General features: G+C 40.1%; 3 protein-coding genes across 4 annotated transcripts; all 3 read left to right on the top strand.

Annotated features, from left to right (window-relative positions):
* The first annotated feature begins 2,795 nt into the window (after nt 1–2,795).
* LOC146489488 (uncharacterized) lies at nt 2,796–4,370 on the top strand. Its single transcript, XM_085111657.1, has 3 exons — nt 2,796–2,840; nt 3,241–3,300; nt 3,684–4,370. The coding sequence occupies exons 1-3, from the start codon at nt 2,796–2,798 to the stop codon at nt 4,368–4,370; spliced, it is 792 nt and encodes a 263-aa protein (XP_084967783.1).
* A 4,488-nt stretch (nt 4,371–8,858) lies between these two features.
* On the top strand, nt 8,859–16,661 carry LOC146489486 (uncharacterized). 2 transcript variants are annotated; one of them, XM_085109069.1, is made up of 3 exons: nt 8,859–8,977; nt 15,419–15,478; nt 15,836–16,661. In XM_085109069.1, exons 1-3 carry the CDS (start codon nt 8,933–8,935, stop codon nt 16,520–16,522), a joined length of 792 nt encoding a protein of 263 aa, XP_084965195.1. In that variant the 5' UTR covers nt 8,859–8,932; the 3' UTR covers nt 16,523–16,661. The 2 variants fall into 2 exon arrangements, with proteins under 2 accessions (XP_084965195.1, XP_084965189.1); XM_085109063.1 differs by lacking the exon at nt 8,859–8,977 and adding an exon at nt 14,904–15,035.
* On the top strand, nt 9,111–10,537 carry LOC146489487 (uncharacterized). Its single transcript, XM_085110146.1, has 3 exons — nt 9,111–9,116; nt 9,391–9,450; nt 9,712–10,537. Exons 1-3 carry the CDS (start codon nt 9,111–9,113, stop codon nt 10,396–10,398), a joined length of 753 nt encoding a protein of 250 aa, XP_084966272.1. The 3' UTR covers nt 10,399–10,537.
* Nucleotides 16,662–19,851: the final 3,190 nt, after the last annotated feature.

Raw genomic sequence — 19,851 nt, 5'->3', positions numbered from 1 at the left:
ATGTTCAGGTATGAAATGGATTGTACAGCGTCTCTCCCCTTAGGTGTACGTTTTTACAAATTCCTTTGTTTTTGTAGTCCAGTGTCATTTTCCAGCTGCCAAACAGTTCAATCGCTATTTTACTTGTGATCCTTAAACAACTGCTTCACTCCGCCAGCCTCGTTCGGATTTCTTACAATCTCTCATTTCATTTTGGCACGTGCACGTAAGCTCGACAAAGCTGTACTGACTCTCGATTGCTTTATCAGTTTTGTGATGCCAATCAGTGAGTCATCTTACCAGCAATCTGAAACGCGTGTTTGTTAATTGGAAATTTCATCGAGTGTCTCGAACACAAGCAGTGAGAACATTAAGCCTGGTTTTTCTGTCGGTTATAATAAAATTAATGTATCGATCATATGGAACAACTGTGTGCCCTCGCCGCTGAATCACTATGTCGCCATTCCATGTAATCGCTAAAATCTCTAACCGACTCCCGCACGATCACGAATCTCTCAGTGTCTTGGCTTGCAGTAGATCATGGGTGTGATTCTCTTTGGAGAATTCTCATGACAAGACGAATAATATTTCGGCCCTCAGACGAACGTGGAAGATCAAATCTTTCCTAGCCTTAGAAATTCGTACAATATTATTGCGTACAATATGTGCCTAAATTATGTTGTTTAACAACAACAACAACAAAAAAGACGTCGGCTTTCACAGATATGAATGTTAGAGAATTCAATAGGCGAAGGTTGGGTGTGAGGCGTATAATGAGGTAATTAAAAATCACCATACTAATTGTGTTGACCATACAAGACACGCTTTATTGTTAAATACATATAACCACTTCTCATCTTTGCGCTCACAACGAAAAAGCACTTAAGATGTATATTTCGTGTTTGAAGGTGTAACTCGGTTGAGTTTTACAAGATAGGGATGTTTTAATTACACAAGTGAGACATTGTGACGATATGGATTGGCGAATCGCTTGCACTGAAACTAATTGGCGGGAACAGTTTCACACGAAAACATGGATACAGTCGATTGATTTCAACTTTTGCCTGTACGCCATTTTGAATCATGGCAAATATGGCGCAAAATGCAAGCTTTGTCTATAAATCCGATCAAAAATATATTCTTTAAAAATTGATTTCAAAGATGTTCAAACCCAGAATGCTTATAAGGTGCTTGGTAAAAGATTCTCTGTTCAAAGCTGAGAATAAGGTTTGGTGGAAAGCTGACATTCGCGGTTTTTGGTTTCCATCGGACATTCGTGTATAAAGTCCACGGTACATCAATTTAGAGAAATATAAGGAAAAGACAAAAATTGATGTTGAGACTCTTTTAGAGCTTAGAGATCTTAAATTTGATCAGCCAAAGCTTTTGGCCAAATTTCTTTAGTTTACGGAGTTTGAATATCCCGGCCACAAATTGAGTCGCACCGAAATAATTTGCGTCGTATTCCTAAATACATGTTCAACTCCCATGCGAATGGGTCTCGTGGGCTTGTTGATTCGGACAAACTTAACATAAGCGCAGTTCTCAATATTCCAGCATGCAGATTTACTTTATTCCTTAATCAGTTCACTGCCGAAAAGTACACAGGTAAGAAATTGTTATTGTTTTATGTAAACAATTAGAACACTGATTCCTCAAATCACTGACTGTGTTGAGTTTTGCTACATTCAGTTTATTGCATTGTACCAGAACAAAGTTTAACACATGGTAATTCTCGATAACCTCCTCCCTGAACTCCACTTTTGCTAACCAATTTCTGGTTTTACCAGAGAATTTTAGCAGAAATAAGACAAATCAAACGCACTTTACTAATCCTTGATTATTATTGGTTATTTAATGTAAACAATCCAAACACATGATTCCTCAAATCACTGACTGAACTCAACATGAAAAATGCAAACATACGGCTTGATCTGAATGAGCTGTGGAATCGTAAGGTATAATATAATTATATAAATTTTACTAAAATTTTCCAAAATTAGAATATATATTGAATATTACGTACAGTGTACATATACAACTAAACAATTCATTTTGTAAACATTCACAACCCTAGAGTGATTAGCTGTACAAGAACCCACCAAATTGAATTTGATAAATCATAGCGGGTGAATCGTAAGTATATGGACATACGACTGGTAGCAGCGGATCTCTTTTCTTATGTAATGGGAAATACCCTGCAAGCCAGAGGTTTCCTTTCTGCTTCGGAGCCGAAAAGAGAGGCAATCTCTTTCTCGCAGGATGAACTTCATCCTGCGAGAAAGAAACAATAAATTTGAAACTTCAGTACTCCAGGAGTACTGAAGTTTCAAATTTATTGTTTGCTCCGACTCAAAATAATGCATTCAGCTTAACCAAAAACCCCAAAATCAAAAACAAAAAACTTTTCAGCAGTCAACAAGAATAATAATGCTTTTTATCGACAGAATTTTCATTCACTTTCAAGTTGTCTCTTGGATAAATAAATGATCCCACACTTAACACCTTGCTTGCCGTGCACTGCTCTAGAAACGAACCATGCAAGAAAAATGAAAATGGCACACTCCGGTTGACATCAAGTTGTCACAGCAACAACCGAATTTTTTTGCTTCGTTTGTCTAATACACAAAACATGTTCGGTGGAATACGTTTTCGTGTTTTTGATTTATTTACCTGATATTTTGGTGCTACGTAATATAACACAGCCTAGACTGCTCGCTTGTTGAGGAGATACTTGCGGTCAGCAACGAAGCGGTGTTCAAACCCTGGTTTTTCTTCGAGTTGAATTCAAAACGGTATTTCGCGGAAATCTAACGATGGGATTTAAGATAATCGCGGCTTTTATTGGCATCACTTTTCTCGTAAGTGATTTGTCTGCGACACAAAACTATTCATATAACGATCTTTCCCTGTGTTAAACGTGCAAAATATCACCAAACTCAAAATGTTAGGAACGAAATTCAAACCGGCAAGCCATGCATGGACCTACGTAACCCGGAAAGGAAGGAAATGACCGTTTTATTTAGCCTATTTTAGGGCTTAATACTCTCGTCTATAGTTTTGCTTAGTAACGCCGAATAACCAAGAAATTTGAAATTACATTATAATTACTCACGCCGTTTACCTTTTTTAACCTACAAAATCGCAGGAATCTCAGGATCTCAGTTATTCGATGGACAAAATCCCGTGACTGATTTATCTACAAGAATATGTTCTTCACTCTTCAACTGTCTAAATTTAAAATCTTTCTTCATCTTCTAGGCACTTGCAGCAGCTGCTGAGCACAGACGGCACAAACGAGTTCTTACACTGGGATGCAAGGTAAAATACTTCACACACTGATGTTTAAGTTTCCAGTTTTTCTTGCCGAGTGAAAGCTCCCAAGTCTATCTATTTTTGTAATTGCAGTCGGTTTTTAAGAAATTTTTGTAAAAATAAATAAATAAATAAAAATACGATCGGGATATCAAACTGTCCTGAATCCGGGAAAGATTAAAAATCAGAGCAATTGCAACAACAAAATCCGGTCAACCACGCTGATCCCTGAACTCGCTCCTCACAATGCCAATGTTTGAACTGATCTGTACATTACCGCAGTCGTGGACAATATTGCGATATTTCTCGTGCCAAAAAGGTCAACGATTTTAATTCTTTGTTTGTTTTTGTTTTTTTGTTTTTTTTTTTTTTCTCTTTTTTTTTTCTAGGGAGATGGTTGTCCTAAATCAACTAAAGTTGAGCGAAAACTCTTTCGTCCAACCTCCTGCCTTGATTATCTGCTGAGAGGAGCCTCAAAATGTGGCGTCTACAGACTTTACGACAATGGCGGAAACAGTTACCCGGCTTACTGTGATCTCAAGTCCGAGCCTGGCACCGCCTGGACCCTAATCACCTCCTGGAGTACTCTAAATCGTAAGCTTCCCGCTTTTCACAAGATTCCTTTCAAGTACAACTCTCCAGTGAACGAGAACGCACAGAATTGGAATCTGTACCGCCTGAGTTTGGCACGAATGAAGTCCCTACAGAGTCACTCCACTCACTGGCGAGCAACATGCAGCTACCCGACCCACGGCGTCGATTTCAGAGATTACGTTCGTGGAAGCTTCAAGGACTTCAACATTGTCGATTATATTGGTGGTAACAAATGCAAGAAAGTTGAATACATTAACATCCGCGGACACATCGGGATCCATCAAACGGTACCTTTTTGGCAGACTGCTAACGGCCACTTTCTGCATACTGACAGTACATACGTTACCTGTCAGTTTAGGCCAAAGTCGGGGTCAGTCAGTGGGGAAGACAACTTTGGCCACTATGAGCGAATCAACCCCAAGTTCCGCTGCACACAGGGAAGCCAATCTACCACCCAGTGGTGGTTGGGAGCTCATCTCTGATGCGTTCACAGATGTAACAGCGTGTTAAACGGGGTCACAGCATTTCACCCCGGACTTGATTTAGAACAAACTTTGATCCGTATAAAGAAACGAAATTATGTAGTCTGACAGTCATACATTAATAAAGATTTTGCTAATCATCTCAGAGCGTCTGAAATGGATCATGTTTAGTGAAACAAAAAACAGTGAAAAAACAAAGGAAAGAAAAAAATATGGATAATGTGAGTGACGAATGAAAACTTGTTTCTACCTGGCAACTGCCAAATGAAAATTATTTTAATCACAGAATTGTGTACTTGTGAAATGTCCCTCATATAGAACTGACCAGTAGCGTGTCTAAGGAAGGACCAACAGTACCCTAACTTCTCACTAACATCAACATAACCTTTTTGTGTTCATATTGAAGGACCGAGAGTTTTTTCCGCACACTTTGTAAAATTTTCAATACCAGAACGGGTCTCGGTTCGTGTAGGCTTGTTGGCTGAAAGCGGCGCTTGATATTGGAAAGTCGATTTGCGGATTTCGAATTGATTGGGCTTGAAGAACATAAATTATCGTCAAACACGAAATAACTGCCTAACAGAAACCCTCAACAGTCCATGGGTTCAGCTGTAGTCTGTTAGGTTTATCATCGAAGATAATAGAGATTTGGGGCCCTTCTTTGGGTGGAGTTATTTTCGGAGGGGTACTTTGCGATACTTTCATTATTTCCTTTTTTTTTCTTTTCCTCAGTTTTCTCCGATTCCGTCACTTCCTTTAGGATTACCCACTTCCTATATTTGAGAACTATGCCCCCCCCCCCCTCCCTCCCCACTTTCCCCGCTTTCTAAAGGACTAAGGGACAACAGGAACAACGCATGCGCCATAGGACAATATTTTGTTCGTCACGTTTAACAGGTTGGTACACTACCAGGGCGCTGTTCAGTGTGTTTCCCATTCCGGTCTTGCTTGCTTCATACCAGTTTAATAAAGGCGATGCAGCGATTAATCGGTCAATTTACAAACAGGTTGCTTGTGCTCTTGGCTTCTGCTTACAACTGCGTCTTACATGTAAAACAGCCTTTCTTAATGAAGAGAACAAGACTTTTAAATTTGAAAGACATGTTTCGGCAACTCCTGTGCCATCGTCAGCTTACGGATGGAATTACATGTCTTTCAAATTTAAAAGTCTTGTTCTCTTCATTAAGATTGTTAGAAAATTGCTGCTTTTACGTCCTTTTGAAAACAGCCTTTATATTTAACACTTTTTTACTATGAAAATTTTACCCTGTGGAAAAGAGAAACAATCCTGTGTGGGACCATGTAACCATGTAACGCAGCACCAACACCAAAGTTATTGATGCGCTTTGGCCAATCAAAACAGACACAAACAGCGTATGTAACTGAAGCCACGCGCGGAAAAACGCGCGTGAGCAAGCCACGATAGCTTCACGGTTTGTTTTCATTATAACTGGTTGAAATAGTGGCCGAGTTACTTTACCCAACCATGAAACGTAAGGCACAACCAAAACAAACAAAAGTTACTTTCTACACCATCGGTCAATTAACGCATTAATTTCTTGTGCTTCTGCCTGTGTTTATTCATGGTCTTCCTTCTCCCCGACTATGTCCTCGGTTCAGTCTTTTGTGCAAGCCTGGTTGCATTGAACCAGCTTATAATTATGGAACCTCACTCTGTGCCTTCCCTCTCTACTTTTCTGTCTCATTCGCCGGCCAGGTCTCTTTCGGGCGGCCTAGCCTCTGCGTCGTTCACACCCTCAAGAGTCCAAGCGAGTGTTACTTTTGGGTGTTTGTTTGTTTGTATTCATCTTTCGCACATGTCCGATTAGCTGCCCCCGCTTCCTTTGTACCTGTTGACCGGTTTCCTAGATCTTTGCTGTCTAATTTTTTCACTTGACACTCTCATTGGCCGACATATCTTCAACCTACATCGGAGACACCTGTAAAAGAAGACGTTTAATTTTTCCCCGTCTTTTTCATTATGGGCCATGTCTCACAGACATATAAGAGTAGAGCTTCTTCGCTGGACTTAAAATTCAAGAGGTAAAAATTTGATCATAGTAGCACTTTAATAATCCTAGCTTCTAGTTCTTGTTGGATTGACTTTAACTCCTTTAGTCTACTCTCAACCGGAAGAATGCAGCTTGCTCATTTCTCATCCTTGCCTTAATAGTTTCTTCAGTTCCATCAGATAATGTAATTGCTGTACCAAAAAATACAAACCTTTCCACCTCTACAAGATCTCTCCCATTGCCTCACGAATAAACGCTATAAAGAAAGGTTTACTATTAAAAAAACAGTGATCAATAATTCATATACTCTAGTCTGCAACTGAAGCTTTCAACCAAGAATGCACCAGATTACGTTCTATCTGTGCGTGGCTTGACTATCCTATGGGCCTAATAAACTACACCATCAACAACTTTCTCCAGAATACTTTGTCAGATAAAGAAAACGAAAAAGCTTGACTGAAGAAAGCGAAGTGATCACAATCGGCCTCCCATGGCTTAACCAGATTACAACCATGTGATTGACTTCCGACTATAAAATGTTGTATTAGCCATATCCTAATGCCCCAAGCTCGCGATCTTTTCGCGTTGCAGAAGGGAATCATGATTGAATGTAAGCTCTCTCACGTGACTGATTGGCCGCCATTTGGAATTAGGTCAAACGTGGCACAAAGTATGCTACTTGTATTGGAATCCGATGGAAAATGAAATGATGTTGCGGCCGCATTCTTTTTAAACGAGCTCCTCGTTTTCTAGAAACATTTTTTGTGTCACACTTGTTTGTCGTTTTCAATATTATTCTGTTAGTTTTTTCTGCATAACTTCGTCTATTGTTTCGTAGTTCATTAGTATAAATTCGCATCTTTGTTTTTTTTTATTCATTCTCGTTTTGTGCTTTGGAGAATACAGTTTTAGGTTTTTCTGCGTTTTCTATATCGTTTCTTTTGTCTGTTTTTCAAAGGCCATATAACGTTTGTAAGTATCGCTTTAGCTTTTCATTTCTGCTTATTTTGTTATTTCTATGTTCTTGACCATTTTTGTTTGTTCGCCCATTTGCTGTAGTCACTTGTATTTTCTTTGTTCAATTTTCTAGCAACCGCATCGATTATGTTATCCGATTGATTATCGCAACGTTTACCGCATCGTTTTCTTTCTGTTATTTAAGGATATTTGGCATTAAAGAACAAAAACAAAAAGCGCGTTGTAGCAATGGTTTTTAGGCCCCTTCAGATTACTTCCAAAAATTATTTCAGCGAAAGTCAAAGGTTGAGTGTGGGATTCTTATAGCGACTGAGGTCTCAAATAATGGATATTTTAATTTATTACCGACATGAATTAAAATTTTGTCTTTAAGGTTTCCACTGTAGGTATTCTCGGGTAAACAATCCACCAGGTCTGTAGGATCTATCGATTTCTTTCTTCTTGGAGCATAGCGCTCAGGTGACTGTTTCAAATACGCTACACGCCAGCGCACACCACACCGCTGGCTGAAATATTTGCTGCATCCAATGGGACATTTTCACTATGGCGTCATTTTACTACAACTACCAGAATCCTTCTGGTTTTTGTTTTCTCATGCTAATTAGAGCTATTGTTCTTTGCTGTCCACTGGGATTAGAAAATTTAAATTTAAAAAGGAAAACGAAATGAATTCTGGTAGTTGTAGTAAAATGACGCCATCATGAAAATGGCCTATTCAAGAAACTGCGCAAAATGCTTCCATGCATATTTTTCGGTTTAGTGACTAAACAATACAACTTTGAACACTGCCTTGGGGAGGTTTACATTGAAATTGACAAGTTTTCTCTAACAGCTTTGTGCACCAATTGTTTCCTTAACTGGTCTAAAATGTTGCCGACAAATCAGTGCCGGCGATCTTCATGCGCATGATCGATCACGCATGAAATCACGTGAAATGCGTTCGCCAAAGTTCTGATGTTTATCCTGGCGCCCTTTACGTTCCTTTAATTAAATCTTAGAGGGAAGCGAAATTATCTCTGAGTTATTTCCCAGTAAATAAATTTGTTTCTTAATGTTTCCAAAAAAGAGTAAATTTTCAATCCAGGCCGCTTTCAAGCAGTCCACTGGCAGCGAGTCACCGGTCAAGATAAGTTATCGGAAAAACAATAAAGTCGCCGTCCCCCCTGCAGTAATGTTTTCCTACCACGTTTTATTACCTATAGACTTTCCTTTTGTAAACCTAGCATTCAACTTGTAACTTCTGATAACTATTTTACCCTATTGTCTGTTAATATTAGCGTTTGAAGCTCTTGAATACGGGTCAATAAACTTCTAATAATTTACAGAAAAAGACAAAGACAAAGATATGATTGTCACAGCATTTAAACGCATAGCTCCTTGTTCCCTTTGTCTTCACGAAACATGTTAAGTTTTCGATTTATTTGCATACTTTGGTATACGTAGCCTATTTTTCAGTAACACACAGCCTAGCCTGTCCGTTTGTTAAGGAGATCTTTGGTCAGCAACGAAGCTTCCAAATCCTTTTTCCTTCTTTGAGCTAAATTCAAAGCGGTATTTCAAGGAGAGCTAACGATGACATTTAAGATAATCGCAGCTTTTATTGGCATCACTTTTCTCGTAAGCATTTTATATTAATCGAACGACCTTATTTAGTTCTATATCTGCAAAATTATCACCGAGTTCAACATTTTGCAGTTGGGAAGGAAATCAAGTTTCAGCAGGCGAGCGATGCATGGATCTAACCCGTAAAATGCCAGTTATTTAGCCTATGTTTACGTTACTGATAACGATTATAGAGTGCAGAAAAATTGGGCTTATGTTTGTCTATAGTTTTGCTTAGTAAGGTCGTCGCATAACCAAGAAACATAATTTAATTGCTCACGCTTTTTACCATTAATAACCCAAAAAAATCACAGGAATCTCAGGATCTCAGTTATTCGATGGACAAAATCCCGTGACTGAGTTTACGTACAAGAATATGATCTTTACTATTAAACTATCGAAGTTTGAAATCTTTCTTCATCTTCCAGGCACTTGCAGCAGCTGCTGACCACAAACGGCACAAACGAGTTGTTACACTGGGATGCGAGGTAAAATACTTCATACACTGATGTTTAACTTTTGAGTTTTTCCTGAAATTTGCCAAGTTAAACGTTTATTCATTTTCTGTTGTTTCGTTCAGTCGCTTTTAAAGATATTTTATTAAAAAGATTACAAAATATATGATCGAATGTATAAATAAATTTTTGAATATGTACATTACTGGAGTCCTGGAGATTATTGCGATATAAAATATTTTTCGCCAAAAAAGTCAACGATTTTAATTTTTTTTTCGTTTTTTTTTTTCCTAGGGAGACGATTGTCCTAAATCAACTAAAATTCAGCAAAAACTCTTCCGTCCAACCTCCTGCCTTGATTATCTGCTGAGAGGAGCCTCAAAATGTGGCGTATACAGGCTTTACGATAATGGCGGAAACAGTTACCCGGCTTACTGTGATCTCAAGTCCGAGCCTGGCACTGCCTGGACCCTAGTCATGTCTTGGAGTACTCTAAATCGTAAGCTTCCCGCTTTTCACAAGATTCCTTTCAAGTACAACTCTCCAGTGAACGAGAACGCACAGAACTGGAATCTGTACCGCCTGAGTTTGACACGAATGAAGTCCCTACAGAGTCACTCCACTCACTGGCGAGCAACATGCAGCTACCCGACCCACGGCGTCGATTTCAGAGATTACCTTCGTGGAAACTTCAACGACTTCAACATTGTGGATTACAATGGTAACAACAAATGTAAAAAAGTTGAATACATCAACATTCGCGGACATATCGGGATCCACCAAACGGTACCTTTTTGGCAGACCGCTAACGTCCAGTCTCTGCATACTGACAGTACATACGCTACCTGTCAGTTTAAGCCAAAGACGGGTTCAGTGAAAGAGGAAGACAACTTTGGCTACTATAACTACATCAACCCAAAGTTCCGCTGCACACAGGGAAGCCAATCTACCACCCAGTGGTGGTTGGGAGCTCATCTCTGATGCGTTCACAGATGTAACAGCGTGTTAAACGGGGTCGCAGCATTTCACCCCGGACTTAATTTAGAACAATCTGTGATCCGTAGATGATAAAGAAACGAAATTATGTAGTCTGACAGTCATACATTAATAAAGATTTTGCTAATCATCTCAGAGCGTCTGAAATGGATCATGTTTAGTGAAACAAAAAACAGTGACAAAACAAAGGAAAGAAAAAAAAAATGGAAAATGCGAGTGACGAATGAAAACTTGTTTCTTGTTTCTACCGGGCAACTGCCAAATGAAACTTATTTTAATCATAGAATTGTGTACTTGTGAAACGTCCCTCATATAGAACTGACCAGTAGCGTGTCTAAGGAAGGACCAACAGCGCCCTAACTTCTCACCAGCATCAACACAACATTTTTGTGTGTTCATATTGAAGGACCGAAAGTTGATTGGGCTTGAAGAACAAAAATTATCGTCAAACACGAAATAATAGCATAACAGAAACTCTCAACAGTCCATGGGTTCAGCTGTAGTCCATTGGGTTTATCATCGAAGATAATAGAGATTTGGGGCCCTTCTTTGGGTGGAGTTATTTTCGGAGGGGTACTTTGCGATACGTTCATTCTTTCCGTTTTTTTTCCTCAGTCTTCTCCGATTCCGTCACTTCCTTTAGGATTACCCACTTCCTATATTTGAGAACTACACCCCCTCCCTCCCACCCCACTTTTCCCGCTTTCTAAAGGACTAAGGGACAACAGGAACAACGCATGCGCCATAGGACAATATTTTGTTCGGCACGTTTACACAGGTTGGTACACTACTAGGGCGCTGTTCAGTGTGTTTCCCATTTCGGTCTTGCTTGCTTCATACCATTTTAATAAAGGCGATGCAGCGATACATCGGTCAATTTACAAACAGGTTGCTTGTGCTCTTGTGCTTCTGCTTACAACTGCGTCTTACATGTAAAACAGCCTTTCTATTTAACACTTTAATACCATGAAAATTTATACCGTATGGAAAAGAGAAGCAATCCCGTGTGCTGTCCTTACTGCACAGTGGTTTTCAACCGCGTGTGACGTGGCACCAACACCAAAGTTATCAATGCGCTCTGGCCAATCAAAACAGACACAAACAGCACATGTAACTTCTCTCCGACTGTGTCCTGGGTTCTGTCTTTTGTGCAATCCCGGCTGCATTGCACCAGCTTATGGAACCTTACTCTGTGCTTTCCCTCTCTAGCCTTCCGTCTCCAGGTCTCTTTTGGTCCGGCTTTTCGCGTCGTTCACACCCTCAAGAGTCCAAGCGAGCGCTACTTTTGGGTGTTTGTTTGTATTCATCTTTAGCACATGTCCAATCAGCTGCCCCCGCTTCTTTTGTACCTGCTGACCGATTTCCTATATCTTTGCTAGCTGTCTAATTTTTCACTTGCCACTCTCATTGGCCGATATATGTTTGACATACATTATAGGCACCTGCATAAAGAACACGTCTAACTTTGCCCCGTCTTTTTTAATTATCCGCCATGTCTCACAGCCCTAAAAGAGTAAAGCTAGTGAGTTATACTTAATGATCCTAGCTTAGTGTTCTTGTTGAATTGACTGCTTCTTTAAATATATCTCAATCGAAAGAGTGCAGCTTGCTCATTTCTCATCCTTGCCTTAATAGTTTCTTCAGTTCCATCAGATAATCTAATTGCTGTCCCAAAAAAATAGAAACCTTTCCACCTCTGCAAGATCTCTCCCATTGCCACACGGATAAACGCTATAACGAAAGGTTTGCTATTAAAAATAATGATCAATAATGCACATACCCTAGTCTACAACTGAAGCTTTCAACCAAGAATGCACCAGATTACGTTCTATCTGTGCGCGGCTTGACTATCCTGTGGGCCTAATAAACTACACCATAAACAACTTTCTCCAGAATACTTTGTCGAAAAAACTGAACTGAAGAAAGCAAAGCGATCAGAATCAGCTTTCCGTTTAAGGATCAAACTTTAGCCAAAACGGTTTAATGGCAAATGTGAGATCTACCCTACAACCAGTATCGCCGGCGACTGGCACGAGAAAGAAATCAAGTCTCAAATCGTAAAACAACAGTGCGTGGTATGCTTATTCTCATGTGATTTGTGTGCTGCAGATTATGTAAGCTACACAACCTGACATTTTCATTAATGTATTGTTGAACGCAACACCTAGGCGATTTATAAGGTTTTTTATCAAGTCTATGGGGACTGATACGTTTCCTGTCAAAGGAAATTTTAATTGAGGCGTCTGACTTTCATCATAAAGGAACTCAATCATAGCTGGAATACGCAAAGTAACAGGAATTTTAGAAGGTGCCTTCGCTGTCTCAGAAGACATCCATCTGTGCCGAGAGTTCCCAGCAGTAAATAGTTTAAGCCTTGACCCTGTTCTGCTCGGAAATTCCGTTTACTCATAAAATGACCGGAAGGAATAGTCATGTTGGTTCAATATAGACTAAAACGATATCGAAGAGATGAAGTTTGTTTCATTAAATTCACTACCGACCAACAGGCACAAGCACAATTAACACCAAGAGTTCATTAAAACACACTGAACAGCACCAGCTTCACTCTGGAGCTTGCGTCTCATGACTTGTGCTTGTGCTGAAAAATAAATCGTTGCGCTTTCGCTTGCGTCGTTGTTGAAAACTAGACTTAACCAGATTATAACCATGTGATTGACTTCAACTGTCAACTATAAAATGCATGTTGTATTAGCCATATCCTAATTCCGCAAACTCGCCTAGATGTCCGACTTAATAGCTTGTGGGCTTGGTGAGCGCGCTTTTCGCATTGCAGAAGCTCCTTAGAGGGAATCATGATTGAATGTAGGCTCTCTCATCTGACTGATTGGCCGCCATTTTGAAGTAAGTCAAACGTGGCGCAAAGCGCCCTACTTGTATTGGAATCCGATGGCAAATGAAATTATGTTGCGGCCGCATTCTTTTTAAACGAGCTCCTCTGTTTTCTAGAAACATTTTTTGTGTCACACTTGTATGTCGTTTTCAATATTATTCTGTTAGTTTTTCTGCATAACTTCGTCAATTGTTCAGTAGTTAATCAGTATAAATTCGCGCCTTTGCTTTTTTATTCATTCTCGCTTTGTCTTTGGAGAATACAGTTTTAGGTTCTTGCGTTTACTAAATCGCCCCTTTTGTCAGTTATCAAAGGCCATATAACGTTTGTAAGTATCACTTTAGCTGTTCATTTCTGCTTATTTTGTTATTTCTTGGTACTTGTCTATTTTCAGTGTTCGCCCTTTTTGCTGTAGTAACTTATATTTTGTTCAATTTTAGTAGCAACCGCATCGATTATCGCATCCGATTAATCATCGCAACGTTTACCGCATCGTTTTCTTTCTGTTATTAACGGATATTTGGCATTAAAGAACAAAACAAAATAGTGCGTTGGCCCCTTCAGATTACTTCCAAAAATTATTTCAGCGAAAGTCAAAGGTTGAGTGTAGGACTCTTATAGCGACTGAGGTCTCAAATAATGGATATTTCAATTTATTACCGAGGTGAATTAATATTATGTCTTAAAGATTTCCGCTGTAGGTATTCTCGGGTAAACAATCCACCATGTCTGTAGGATCTATTGATATTTTTTTTTTCTTTCTCTTGGAGCGCAGCGCTCACGCGACTGTTTCAAATACGCTACACGCCAACAGACATCACACCGCTGGCTGAAATATTTGCTGCATCCAATTCAAGAAACTGCGCAAGATGCCTCCATGTATATATTTTTCGGTTTAGTGACTAAACAATACAACTTTGAGCACTGCCTTGCGGAAGTTTACATTGAAATTGACAAGTTGTTTCTAACAGCTTTGTGCGCCAATTGTTTCCTTAACTGGTCTAAAATGTTGCGGACAAATCAGTGCCGGCGATCTTCGTACACATGATTGATCACGCATGAAATCACGTGAAATGTTTTCGCCAAAGTTCTGATATTTATCCTGGCGCCCTTAACTTTCCTTGAATTGAATCTTATAGGGTAGCGAAATTATCTCTGAGTTATTTCCCAGTAAATAAATTTGTTTCTTAATGTTTCCAGAAAAGAGTCAATTTTCAATCTAGGCCGCTTTCAAGCAGTCCAGTGGCAGCGAGACACCGGTCAAGATAAGTTGTCGGAAAATAATTAAGTCGCCATCTCCCTCCCGCAGTGATGTTTTCCTATCACATTTTACATTTAAATAAGTTATTACCTATACACTTTCCTTTTGTAAACCTGGCATTCAACTTGTAACTTCTCAACTATTTTACCCTATTATCTGTTAATATTAGCGTATGAAGCTCTTGAATACGGGTCAATAAACTTCTAATAATTTACAGAAAAAAGAGAAAGACAAAGATTTGATTGTCACAGCTGATTTTAACCCATAGCTCTTTTTTTCTTTTGTCTTCACGAAACATGTTAAGTTTTCGATTTATTTAGCATAGTTTGGTATACGTAGCATATTTGTAACACATAGCCTGGCCAGCTCGCTTGTTGACGAGATCTTTGGTCAGCAAAGAACCTTCCAAATCCTTTTTTTGTTCTTTGAACTAAATTCAGAACGGTAATTCAAGGAGAGCTAAAGATGACATTTAAGGCAATCGCGGCTTTTATCGGCATCTCTTTTCTCGTGAGTGATTAATTTTGTTTGTCACACAAAACTATTAATGGAACGATCCCTTTTAGTTTTATATCTGCCAAATTATCACCGAGTTCAACATTTTGAAATTGAGCACGAGATTCAAACCGGCGAGCGATGCATGGAACTAAGGCGTAAAGGAAGGAAATGACCGTTTTATTGAGCCTATTTGAGGAAGTAACGCCGCATGATCAAGAAATAATTATAATTACTCACGCCGTTTACCGTTTTCATAGTCATACCTACAAAATCGCAGGAATCTCAGGATCTCAGTTATAGGATGGACAAAATCCCGTGAATGAGTTTAACTACAAGAATATGATCTTCACTATTGAACTGCCCAAAATTAAAATCGTTTTTTTATCTTCTTCTAGGCACTTGTAGCAGTTGCTGAGCACAGACGGCACAAACGAGTTCTTACACTGGGATGCGAGGTAAACTTCACTGTCTGATACCGGGTTTATTTATAGCTGAAAAATCATGCAATTTCACTCACTTTGACGGGCTGAAGAAATTTTATAAGAAAAAGTCGTGATCGGGAGTTCAAATGATCTTCAAAACGTAAAAGATGAAAATCAGAGCAATTACAACCGAATTTTTAGCAATAAGAAGTTCGGGTCGACTGGGTTGATTCCTGAATGCCGCGATCGCGAATATTTCGCTCCTCACCGGCAATCCCGGCCGAAGGTTTAGAATATGTACATTTCTGGTGTCGTGGAGAAAGCTGCGATCTTCTTCGTGCCAGACTAAAGTCGATTATTTTAATTCTTTGTTGCTTTTTCTTTTTCTAGGGAGACGATTGTCCTAAATCAACTAAAACTGTGCGAAAACTCTTCCGTCCAACCTCCTGCCTTGATTATCTGCTGAGAGGAGCCTCAAAATGTGGCGTCTACAGGCTTTACGACAATGGTGGAAACAGTTACCCGGCTTACTGTGATCTCAAGTCCGAGCCTGGCACTGCCTGGACCCTAATCATGTCCTGGAGTACTCGAAATCGTAAGCTTCCCGCTTTTGACAAGTTTCCTTTCAAGTACAACTCTCCAGTGAACGAGAACGCACAGAACTGGAATCTGTACCGCCTGAGTTTGGCACGAATGAAGTCCCTACAGAGTCACTCCACTCACTGGCGAGCAACATGCAGCTACCCGACCCACGGCATCGATTTCAGAGATTACGTTCGTGGAAGCTTCAAAGACTTCAACGTCATCGATTACCTTGACAACAACAAATGCAAGAAAGTTGAATACATCAACATCCGCGGACACATCGGGATCCACCAAACGGTACCTTTTTGGCAGATTGCTAACGGCTACTTACTGCATACTGACAGTACATACACTACCTGTCAGTTTAAGCCAAAGGCGGGTTCAGTGAGTGGGGAAGACAACTTTGGCCACTATAGGTACATCAACCCAAAGTTCCGCTGCACACAGGGAAGCCAATCCACCACCCAGTGGTGGCTGGGAGCTCATCTCTGATGCGTTCACAGATGTAACAGCGTGTTAAACGTGGTCGCAGCATTTCACCTCGGACTTGATTTAGAACAAACTGTGATCCGTAGATGATAAAAATACGAAATTGTGTAGTCTGACAGTAATACATTAATAAAGATTTTGCTAATCATCGCAAAGCGTGTGAAATTAATCATGTTGAGTGCAACGAAAAACAGTGATAAAACAAACAAAAGATAATAGGTTGGAAAATGCGAGTGTCGAATGAAAACATTTATATCCGTACAAAAGTAAAATGAAAATAGAGATTTAGGGGCCTTTCTTAAAGATGGGGTCATTTTCAGAGGGGTTTACACTCAGATTTTTGAGGAATTTTACATTCTTTCCGTTTCCTTTTGGATCACCCACTCCTAATATTTGGGAACTATACCCCCTCATCCCCCCCCCCCCCCCCTTCCCGGTTTCTTCCCCACTTTCCCCACTTTCTAAGGGACTGAAGGAGAACAGGAACAACGCATGCGTTATGGGACAACGTTGCTCGTCAGGTTTACACCTACGAAGCAAGTAACACAAGTTGGCACTACCATTTCCGTTTTGCTTGCTTCATACCAGTTTAAACGGGCGATATAGCGACGCATCGGTCAATTTACAACCAGGTTGCTTGCACCTTTGTCGCTCTCGTTAAAACTGAGTCATACGTTTAAAATAGCCTTTATATTTGACAGTTATAAGATGAAAATTTATGTTTGTGGAAAGAGGAACAGTCGTGTGTGGGTTTAAATCTAATGCGGTGTCCTCACTGTTCAGCGGTTTTCAACCATGTAACGCAGCACCAACACCAAAGTTATCCGGCGGTTAGGCTTTCACACAAGTTGCTTGGATATGTCTCAAAAGTTGCCCCAAAAATTTTCAAAAGTTTCCCAAAAGTTGCTCATTTCACGAAAAAGTTACTCTAAAGTTGCTTTTTATCAACTCCAAAAAATCAGTTCCTACTACTGATGAAAGTAAATCTTTGCACATCTATACCAATTATTTTTTTATTTATATATTCCTTTCTACTCACCGACATTTCTATACCTACAGAGATGATATTTGATCGGATCTTCACTAGCAGAGTCTTCCGAGCTGGAAGCCATTTCTTCGCTTGAAGTTGAACTAACACGAGCCGCCATTTTGAAAACGTGTTCAGACTTCAGACCGCTGACCATGTAGCGCGCTAGAGACACACAGCCACAGGTCACCCAAAGTTCCGTCGATCACACTAACGCATGTACACAGCACACTACACACATGACATGGCACTCACTCATGGCAGTAGTCACTAATCACTTGTACTCAGTAGAGACTGACTATCGAGTTAACATTGATATTTAATCGTTTTGTTAGAGAGGAAATGCATAAAAAAGAGATTTTGGTCACTAAGAAAGGATATATTTTCTCGGATTGAAAAAAGTTGCCGAAAAAATGCTCTAAACCATAAGTTGCTCAAAAGTTGCCGAGCAACTTGTGTAAAAGCCTACCGGCGATGCACTCTGGCCAATCACAACAGACCCAAACAGCATATGTAACTTAAGCCACGCGCGGGAAAACGCGCGCGAGCAAGCCACGATAGCTTTACGTTTGGTTTTCCTTACAACTGCTTGAATTGGTGGCCGAGTTTCTTTGGCCAATCACAAATCGTAGCGAAACAAAACCAAAACAAACTAAATTACTTTCGACACCAAGTTGAAGACTGCAATCAATTTTGAAACAGTTTGATGCTTCTAACAATCTTTTTTATTATAAATAATTATCACCGCTGCCACTGCACTCAAAAATCGCCTCCAGAAATGGAAGATACGTCACCAAACGTATCCTGATCAACAGAAACGTGTGCCGAGTTTTCTTCATGAACACTGTTATCAACTGACGGTAGCATAACTTGGATTTTAGTTGGCTGTTGAGGCTGTCAAGTTCAGCAGCCCCGTTACTTTCTCCCTTAAAGCCTCATCCATCTTGTTCGCTCGTGAAAACATTTTTCTTTCCTTCCTCTCTGTTATCATCAGCCAATGCAGAAGCCCCTGTCTACGCTCTTCTACAGAATAAGTGTTTTGTAAACTTGTCTCTGATAGCTGACTGTTCTTTTCTTCAACATGAATTACCCTGGGCTTAGCGTGTTGTTGTTGCGGCTGTTGCTGTTTCTGTTGTCGTTGTTGTGCAGTGGGAAAAGAAGTATCTGTGCCAAGCGTTCCAGGCAACAAATCCGAAGCATGAAGAAAACGCTTGTCGTGACTCGGCTCTCCGTCGGCTTTCCTCGGAAAGACTTCGAGTTCCGCCGGGGTTTTAGTGTTCTTCACATCCACAGGTTCGTCATCCAATGTGCCTTTTCCAGGTAAAGGAGGAGGAAGGTTCACAACTTCACCGGACGGCTTCCACACTACCACTTCACCGGGAGAGAGTTTCCTTGGGACTGCAAATAACAAAAGAGGTAAAAAATTAAAACCTGGTGTACTTGTTTCAAGTCACACTTTAAGCCGGTTAGCTCTACTATAAAGTAACTTGGAGTATTTGTATTCCCCTTCATTATCCTGGATGGGATGCTAGTCCATTGCAGGGTTATGTAACCGGTACCCATTTATATACCTGGGTGAAGACAGACAATGTGGAGTAAAGTTACAACACGACAATGCAGAGAACAACTTATCGTTGAATCACCAACCCTCCAATATTTTACCGAACATCCGAAAAGTCCAGCGCGCAAACCACTACTGTACCGCGCCTTCACCGTCTTGTTGCATTACAATACATTTTTGTGCCCACGTTTGGTATTTTTGGCAGGCGTCTTTCAGGAAAGCTGACTGGAGAAAAACTATGTACTTTGAATTACACAATAAGAGTTCGTCTCAAAAGAGCGACCAAGATAAAAAGTACAACTGAATAGCTTTTAGTTGAGTAGTCCAACTACAGACTCAACCGGTTTCTTTATTTTTTTTTCTTTGTTGACTCCAAGAATGAAAGGGCTAATCAGTTACCTTCGAAATTGTTCAAAACCAAATTCAGTGAACGTCATTGAATATCCAATGTAATACTAAGAGATTTTCCTGGATGATGATTCTTAAGCAATTCTGATAAATAAACTAGCGCTAACAGTATCACTAACCTACTTCACCAGGTTCCTTTGATTCAGTCTTTCGCTGACCGCCATTAGGCATGCGCAGATGCTCTGTTAACAACCGTCCTTCACTAGCGCTATTATCCGCTGACGGCCTGTAATTCTGAATGCAGTTCAACAGAACAGCCATTGGATCTCGAGGCCTCACTTCACCTGGCTCCCTCTCACTGACATTGTTTTTTTTACTAAGTGTGTGTAAGTGTTT

The sequence above is a fragment of the Pavona decussata genome, unplaced genomic scaffold (genome assembly GCF_977016875.1).
Source record: "Pavona decussata unplaced genomic scaffold, jaPavDecu1.1 SCAFFOLD_6, whole genome shotgun sequence".
Classification (NCBI taxonomy): Eukaryota; Metazoa; Cnidaria; class Anthozoa; order Scleractinia; family Agariciidae; genus Pavona; species Pavona decussata.
Note: the sequence above shows the minus strand (reverse complement) of the source record. Positions and strands in the feature narration are given on the sequence as shown.